The 8,651-nt window shown below is 43.2% G+C and overlaps 1 protein-coding gene across 13 annotated transcripts; it reads left to right on the top strand.

The window, feature by feature from the left end:
* Positions 1 to 2,785: 2,785 nt before the first annotated feature.
* On the top strand, positions 2,786 to 5,294 carry LOC125531490. Of its 13 annotated transcripts, none has more exons than XR_007293270.1 (4): positions 2,786 to 3,601; positions 3,690 to 4,075; positions 4,239 to 4,332; positions 4,422 to 5,294. XR_007293270.1 is itself a non-coding variant. In XM_048695882.1 (3 exons), the coding sequence occupies exons 1-3, from the start codon at positions 3,035 to 3,037 to the stop codon at positions 3,726 to 3,728; spliced, it is 369 nt and encodes a 122-aa protein (XP_048551839.1). In that variant the 5' UTR covers positions 2,786 to 3,034; the 3' UTR covers positions 3,729 to 5,294. The 13 variants fall into 13 exon arrangements, 1 of the variants encoding a protein (XP_048551839.1); XR_007293271.1 differs by having other exon boundaries at positions 3,690 to 4,332; positions 4,422 to 4,445; positions 4,578 to 5,294; XR_007293262.1 differs by having other exon boundaries at positions 2,786 to 3,284; positions 3,485 to 3,601; positions 3,690 to 5,294.
* The last annotated feature ends 3,357 nt before the right edge of the window (positions 5,295 to 8,651 follow it).

Raw genomic sequence — 8,651 nt, 5'->3', positions numbered from 1 at the left:
ACCGAGTTTATTTATTCGGTCCCACCGAGATTGGAAAACTGTGTGTAACGGGTGGATTTTTTGTGGAGGCTATATATACCCCTCCACCTCTTTCTCATTCAGTGAGAGAGCCATCAGAACACACACATCATTCCAACTCATATGTTCTGAGAGAGAACCACCTACTCATGTGTTGAGACCAAGATATTCCATTCCTACCATATGAATCTTGATCTCTAGCCTCTCCAAGTTGCTTTCCACTCAAATCTTCTTTCTACCAAATCCAATCCTATGAGAGAGAGTTGAGTGTTGGGGAGACTATCATTTGAAGCACAAGAGCAAGGAGTTCATTACCTACACACCATTTGTTACTTCTTGGAGAGTGGTGTCTCCTAGATTGGCTAGGTGTCACTTGGGAGCCTCCGACAAGATTGTGGAGTTGAACCAAGGAGTTTGTAAGGGCAAGGAGATCGCCTACTTCGTGAAGATCTACCGCTAGTGAGGCAAGTCCTTCGTGGGCGATGGCCATGGTGGGATAGACAAGGTTGCTTCTTCGTGGACCCTTTGTGGGTGGTTGCTTCTTCGTGGACCCTTTGTGGGTGGTTGCTTCTTCGTGGACCCTTTGTGGGTGGTTGCTTCTTCGTGGACCCTTCGTGGGTGGAGCCCTGTGTGGACTCGCGCAACCATTACCCTTTGTGGGTGGAGCCCTGTGTGGACTCTCGCAACCGTTACCCTTTGTGGGTTGAAGTCTCCATCAACGTGGATGTAGGATAGCACCACCTATCCGAACCACGGGAAAAAACATCCGTATCTCCAATTGCGTTTGAATTCTCCAAACCCTTCCCTTTACATTCTTTCAAGTTGCATGCTTTACTTTCCGCTGCCAATATACTCTTTGCATGCTTGCTTGAATTGTGCAGAAGCGTTTATCAACGCGGTTGATGTAGTCGTACACCTTCACGATCCGTCCCGATCAAGTGCCGAACGTACGTCACCTCCGCGTTCAGCACACGTTCAGCTCGATGATAGTTTTTATTTGGTCAAGTAGTCTAATCACCCCCCCTCTAGACATACTTTCGATCCTACAGGAGCGCAATGCTAACTGTTCTTGATCAGTTATCCAAACACCGTTGTATAGGTAAACCTCTTAAATTCCTTGCCCCTTTGTCTAAATGGTTTAATACTTGGAGCCCTATCATGGTCTGCCTTTCCTTGGGAAAGTTATACTCTAGTACTTGGGTATAATCACCTTTCCTTTCCATTGGTCTGGTTACCATAATAATCACATTTTCTTTTCCATTGTTTTGTTTCACCTTTCTTGTAATCTAACTTGTCTGAGCAGAGATAAATCCCTGCTTAAGTAAGCACCTCGGTGTACAACTCTGTCAGTAAGAACCTGTTACTATTGTTGATGACATTCCGGTATCCACCGATGGACGAGAACTTTGCCTAATGGTCCGCCTCATTCAACGAGCAGGAAAATGGTTCTCTTCGTCCCTCGCCCTTGGTACCAACGTTGTTGCCAACATAACTGACAGGCTATCCTCTGACATGTCTTGCTATCATGACCATGTAAGATGTCAACGGCCTTCCTACTTTTAACCACATAGTGGGCCCATAACCCACAGTTCCACATGATCGAAACCTGACTCTCCTGTACACCCATGTTGCCAAAGTTATTCCTCGCGCTTGATTTCGTATGTAATTCATGGGTCATCTCCCTAGTAATCTACAGTGGTATCAGATGCAATACTTATTCTCGTTGCTTTGGACCCCTTTCACACCTTTTTTAGGTATCGAACGATTGCCTACCCGCTTAAACTTCTCATGGTACCTCCATACTTTGCTCTCAAATTTTTCTTAAGTTTCAGTTCGAGAGTTACTTTCCGCCACCTTCCCTCGATGTTAGCTACCAGGTAGTCAACCTTGCAGAGGTCCGTTCTTCTGGAATAACCACCCTTTATCCTTTCGTAAGTACAGTGAAGATCCTGAAGGAAGGACGACAGCTTCATCATGATGCATTCATGCATAGGAATGAAGACATCAATGCTATGGATCAACCTATTTTAGAAGAGAAACCAAGACCGAGAAGATCCGTTAGAATTTCGTAACCAAAACTTTCCTCCTTACTCCACCTCTTAAATCTCGGGACGATATTTCTTGTAGTGGAGGAGATTTGTAACGCCCCGGTAGTTAAGCTACAGTAATCTCCGACTAATGATGCCACGTCACCATGTTTACTATTGTTAGACTCTCGTTGATTCGAAAACAGTTCAAATTCAAATTTAAAATAAAGTCAAAAATAAAAGTTTTCAAATGTCAAACTAAAATGTTCAAACTATGGCAAATAAATCATAAGTTTTGTTGGTGAAGAAACCAAGTTTTTATAAAAGGTTGAAGTGTTCCAAAATGATTAAAACAGTGACTTGTGGGCTTTCCCCTTTGGCCCAAATAAAGTGTTCTCGTACCCAAACATTTCGGGAAACATCCGGAACCCCTTCCGGTGAATTCCGGAACCCTTCCAGTGACCAAACACTATTATCCCATATATCAAACTTCATATCCAGACCATTTTGGAGTTCCTCGTCATGTCCATGATCTCATCCTGGACTCCGAAACATTGGGCCACCAACATACATAACTCATATCTATCCCTAATAATAAAGCACGGATTGACTCCGTGGGTTCACCGTCACAATACGCTTTCTTTCTGTAAATTTAGGTTTTTAGTTTGAATTTAAAACATATACACGAGGTGGTACTAATTCGGGAAACCACGTCGTGTGCATCAAACGATGCAAACAATGCTCGACCGTGCACTTTGGCCCAGTGAATCAGGCCCACATACCCGTACGCATCTGCCTCCTCAACTCGAACCCTCGCCTTTGCCCTTGCCGAGCCCTCGCCGCCGCCACACCTCAGCCCCCTCGCCGCCACGGCAGCACCTCAGCCCGCTCGCCTCCGCGTTCGCGTGTCAGCCCGCTGGACATCCCCGCCTCGGCGGTCACACCTCTGCCCGCTCGCCGCCCCCGTCGCAACCCAACTCCTCCAATGGATGCCGCCCGAACTACATCATCCAATAGGACGCCGTCCGTGGCGTCACGAAGTTGCTGGCGTCGCCCAGTTCGCCATGGGTGAAGGTGCCTCAGACGCAAGCAAAGCTGTAGCTTCCTCAACGTATGCCTCACCATGGGGCTCGCTGTGCTGCTGGCGGACAGCCGCGGCCCCTCTGGTGTGGTGCGAGACTTCCAGATCACCCGGCGGCTGGGGTTGGAGGATGGCATTCCCACGACTCCTCATCGGGGGTGAGCGTGGCATGGAGCAGCAAGCCCATAGCTCCCTCAACCATCATGCTAATCTCTTCTTGTTATTCATCCTGAATCTATGGTGCACATACAGTACATGCTTATGTATTGTCTCAATGATTATCCTATTTTTTTAGGATTCAACTTGCGTTTTGTGCAATTTCATATACTCAATCAATAAATTCTTAGTTTTTTTGCAGGATTTGTGTTTGTTCGGATGCTTAGGTGCAGCTGCATAAGGGAATTGGCCGACGGTGTGCAATACATAGACAAAGCAAAAGTCAGTATGGAGCAAATGCGAGTTCGGTTGCTCTTCTGTATGACTACTACATTTAAATTTGGATAGCTATTTATCTAAATGTAGCCAGGGCACTGGATTCATTTGCTTTTGTTTTCTTTTTTCAGGACAATTTCACCTTGATTTTGTTGTTAGTGACTGATTGAGGCGTCACTCCCACCACGGTGGTGACGGCAACCTTCCACCTCCAGCCGCTGTGGCCGTAGCGTACCGCTCCAATGCCATCTGACACAACCGTCTTGTGGTGGAGGAGGGCCACCTCGAACACATTGGGAAGCGGTGAGCGTGGGCTTCACCACATGTTCTGCCGAGTCATCGATGTCAGTTTCTAGGTTTGTGAGTGCACTGTCTGGTGCTTCTTTTTACGATGTCTGTCAACACAAGCACATCGTGTTCCAAGTATGAACGGAGAGAGTGCTCCCATTGGGTTCTACATGTGGACATTGTGGCCGGTGAGGCATAACTGGAAGTTTCTCTGATGGTCGACAACAAGGTACCCCACTGCTCTGAATTTTTACATGGTTAATGTGAGTTGAATCATCAAAGGTCTGCACGTTGGTAATGGTTGAAAAATTTATTGCATTTGAGAAAAGTGAACAGTCTATCAGTTCTCTAATAATACATATTATAGAATGTACCTTTCTGTCCGATCGTAGGATCACTGCACAATAGGCTTTGGAGCAGGCTCTGATTCACGGAGAACTCCCAGCAACCTCATCTTTTGTGGATATTAGATGGATATTGAATCCAGTAAGCCTCCAATTGATAAACAAAGTCAATTTTCTGTTGGTAGTTTGCATGACAGGGTTCTAGCTAATTTATGATTGTGCCTACAACAGACTACCTCTGCCTGAAGATTTGAGGTGTGACTCAAATTTCGTGCTGTTAGAAATCAACAATGGAGATTTCAGTTTTTTTCATGTATATTCGTACAGATTTCAAGTTTAATGGATCATTAAATTTTATTCTATAATCAGATCTTGGTATGTTTTCAGATTTTTCAGAGAAGAAAGAAGTCTAGAGGCGTGGATGTATGTTTTTAGGGGGGAATCAAGTCTGTAGAATATACACTAATTTGAGGAATTCAGATGTTACCCTTGGTCATACAGGGAAAGTGTGAAGCACTCTGGCTAATTTTCCGCATTTCTCATCCAAGAAGCCGTTACATTTATGATCTTTTCTATAGAAGAAGGAAGTATATATCTAAGGAGCTGTATGAATTTTGCCTGGACCAGGATTATGCAGACTGTAATCTCATTACAAAGTGGAAAAATGTTAGTTGCCTCAGCTTTATATCATTTGAGCTAGGGGCCAAGACGGATGAGGTTGATTTGGCTTGATCATGCCAAAGAAATTTACTTCTTTTTCTGGAAAATGAAAGCATGTTTTAGAAGTTCAGGGTTAAGTTACCAAATCTGAGCTTTATAGCAAAGCAGAGGATCAAGAAAAGCAGAATAGGATAATAAAGGTTCACATAGATGTAGTAATATGTCACTATCAGCTAGCTCAAGTATGTATGACTGTAGGAGCTCAGGAATACTCTTACTATGTCTTTGATTTTGTTAAAGACCCAATATATGATGAGGTGCTGCCTCTCCTGATGCCGAGCTGTTTAGAATTTGGTATTTCACATTTTTTTCTCTGGCCAGTAAATTTCACAAACATAACTGCAGGCCATCTGCTCCTGCGCAATGAAACTGTTTCAAAATTCATATTGTGTTTGACACCCTGAACCACTTTATTAGATAACAGATTATAACTACCACTTCTTTTTTATGCTGGACCATGATGAATCAACAATTTATTAGATAAAAAAATTTAATCCCTGGAGAAAATCAGAGTATTTATCGACTATATATGCTCTATGGATGTCGACAAATTTGATTGTAGGGGCTAGCAATGCTTCATTTCAAGATACTGTAATAACTCTTGCTGGTTAGTTACCTCTGATCCTAGCAAGTGAAATTAGAACTAATACATGTACATGCTTGTTGTTTGAGTCACACAGATTGACACATGTATGAATAAGTTTTAGTATTAGATTGGTGTACTAATCATGGCTATGCTGTGGAAGAGTTCTTGCAGGAAGTGTTCGAAAGTAGCATACTTTCGTTCTCTGTAAATTGGTACTAGATAAAAAGGATGTTCCATTTTCTGTAAATTGATAGAAAATGGATGCAGGTGTGACCTTGGGGAAGAAAGAGTCGGACGAAACTTGAAAGACTGAGAGGACCAGGGATTCTTCTTTCCTGGTGGTAAGGTGGAGACCCTGCTTAGGGAACATGTTGCGTACATCCTCGCTGCTTTTCTTCTTTCAGTTTTAGATACTTTCCAGCAGGCGTGTACCTATCTTGCTATGTACTGAATTCTTTGCAACTATGTACAAAATTCTTTGCAACTATGTACAAAATTCTTTGCAACTACCAGAGCAGGTTTTTCGGAAAAAAATTGCGGTGTTTTCTCTGCAGCGCAGCACAAACGTCCCGCGGTGCAACACACATACTCTTTTGTTATTGGATATAATAATTGGTGCTTAATGATATTGCGTTGTATCGCCTTTTTTTGCCCGGTGCAATGCACATGCATTTTTACTAGTAGTACTATATCGTCAACGAACGTTAAGCGTGCTGACCCTACGGGTTCGAGAACTATGTAGACATGACCGAGACACCTCTCTGGTCAATAACCAATAGCGGAACCTGGATTACCATATTGGCTCCTATATATTCTACGAAGATCTTTATCGGTCGGACCGCATAACAACATACGTTGTTCCCTTTGTCATCGGTATGTTACTTGCCCGAGATTCGATCGTCGGTATCTCAATACCTAGTTCAATCTCGTTACCGGCAAGTCTCTTTACTCGTTCCGTAGCACATCATCCCGCAACCAACTCATTAATTGCAATGCTTGCAAGGCTTATGTGATGTGTATTACCGAGTGGGCCTAGAGATACCTCTCCGACAATCGGAGTGACAAATCCTAATCTCGAAATACGCCAACCCAACAAGTACCTTCGGAGACACCTGTAGAGCACCTTTATAATCACCCAGATACGTTGTGACGTTTGGTAGCACACAAAGTGTTCCTCCGGTAAACGGGAGTTGAATAATCTCATAGTCATAGGAACATGTATAAGTCATGAAGAAAAGCAATAGCAACAAACTAAATGATCAAGTGCTAATCTAACGAAATGGGTCAAGTCAATCACATCATTCTCCTAATGATGTGACCTTGTTAATCAAATGACAACTCTTTATCTATGGCTAGGAAACATAACCATCTTTGATTAACGAGCTAGTCAAGTAGAGGCATACTAGTGACAATCTGTTTTGTCTATGTATTCACACATGTATCATGTTTCCGGTTAATACAATTCTAGCATGGATAATAAACATTTATCATGATATAAGGAAATAAATAATAACTTTATTATTGCCTCTAGGGCATATTTCCTTCAGTTCCCAAGGCGGCCATGAGGCAGGGGGCGCACCCCCCCACCCTCGTGGTGGCCTCGGGACTCTTCTGGCCCACCTCCGATACTCCGTGGGCTTCTTCTAGTCCAAGAATGATCTCCGTGAAGTTTCCCGTCAATTGGACTCCGTTTGATTTTCCTTTTCTGCGATACTTAAAAACAAGGAAAAAACAGAAACTGGCACTGGGCTCTAGGTTAATAGTTTAGTCACAAAAATCATGTAAAATAGCATATTAATGCATATAAAATATCCAAGGTTTATAATATAATAGCATGGGACAATAAAAAATTATAGATACATTGGAGACATATCAGCATCTCTGTTGAGCCTAGGTAGGACTACGTTGTGTTGATCGGCCGAGGCCGGTCATGACCTGATGGTGTGTCCGGCCGGAGTTGATCGAGCGTGTTGGGTAAGTTGGTGCACCCATGCAGGGAAGAATTCTATCTATTCGAATAGCCGGGTCCATGGTAACGGACGCTCGGAGTTGTATCCCGATCGATACAACTAGAACTTGATGCTGAGGCATGTAATGCAAATGATGGCTCCGGGATTGTTTTCTCGCAGGGAGTAGAGGAAGTGATCTCTGGGCATGTTACAACATACTTACTAATATTATAATATGCCTATCGGTGTCAAAACCGGTGGATCTCTGGTAGGGGGTCCCGAACTGTGCGTCTAAGGCGGATGGTAACAGGAGGCGGGGGACACGATGTATACCCAGGTTCGGGCCCTCTTGATGGAGGTAATACCCTACATCCTGCTTGATTGTTCTTGATAATATGAGTAGTGCAAGAGTTGATCTACCATGAGATCGAAGAGGCTAATCCCTAGAAGCTAGCCTATGGTATGATTGTATGTTGTCCTTGAAGGAAATATGCCCTAGAGGCAATAATAAAAGTTATTATTTATTTCCTTATATCATGATAAATGTTTATTATTCATGCTAGAATTGTATTAACCGGAAACATAATACATGTGTGAATACATAGACAAACAGAGTGTCACTAGTATGCCTCTACTTGACTAGCTCGTTGATCAAAGATGGTTATGTTTCCTAGCCATAGACATGAGTTGTCATTTGATTAACGGGATCACATCATTAGGAGAATGATGTGATTGACTTGACCCATTCCATTAGCTTAGCACTTGATCGTCTAGTTTGTTGCTATTGCTTTCTTCATAACTTATACATGTTCCTATGACTATGAGATTATGCAACTCCTGTTTATCGGAGGAACACTTTGTGTGCTACCAAACGTCACAACGTAACTGGGTGATTATAAAGGTGCTCTACAGGTGTCTCCAAAGGTACTTGTTGGGTTGGCGTATTTCGAGATTAGGATTTATCACTCCGATTATCGGAGAGGTATCTAAGGGCCCCCTCGGTAATGCACATCACATAAGCCTTGCAAGCACTGCAACTAATATGTTAGTTGTGAGATGATGTATTACGGAACGAGTAAAGAGACTTGCCGGTAACGAGATTGAACTAGGTATTGAGATACCGACGATCGAATCTCGAGCAAGTAACATACCGATGACAAAAGGAACAACGTATGTTGTTATGCGGTCTGACCGATAAAGATCTTC

The sequence above is a fragment of the Triticum urartu genome, unplaced genomic scaffold, assembly GCF_003073215.2.
Source record: "Triticum urartu cultivar G1812 unplaced genomic scaffold, Tu2.1 TuUngrouped_contig_7247, whole genome shotgun sequence".
NCBI lineage: Eukaryota > Viridiplantae > Streptophyta > Magnoliopsida > Poales > Poaceae > Triticum > Triticum urartu.
The sequence above is the reverse complement of the archived record's forward strand: the minus strand, read 5'-3'. Positions and strand labels throughout refer to the sequence as shown.

Coding starts and splice junctions, on each gene's coding strand:
- LOC125531490 (XM_048695882.1), top strand. CDS start 3,035: ATGCCGCCCGAACTACATCATCCAATAGGACGCCGTCCGTGGCGTCAC. Junction 3,285..3,484: donor CCCACGACTCCTCATCGGGG/GTGAGCGTGGCA, acceptor GTTTTTTTGCAG/GATTTGTGTTTGTTCGGATG. Junction 3,565..3,689: donor AATACATAGACAAAGCAAAA/GTCAGTATGGAG, acceptor TTCTTTTTTCAG/GACAATTTCACCTTGATTTT.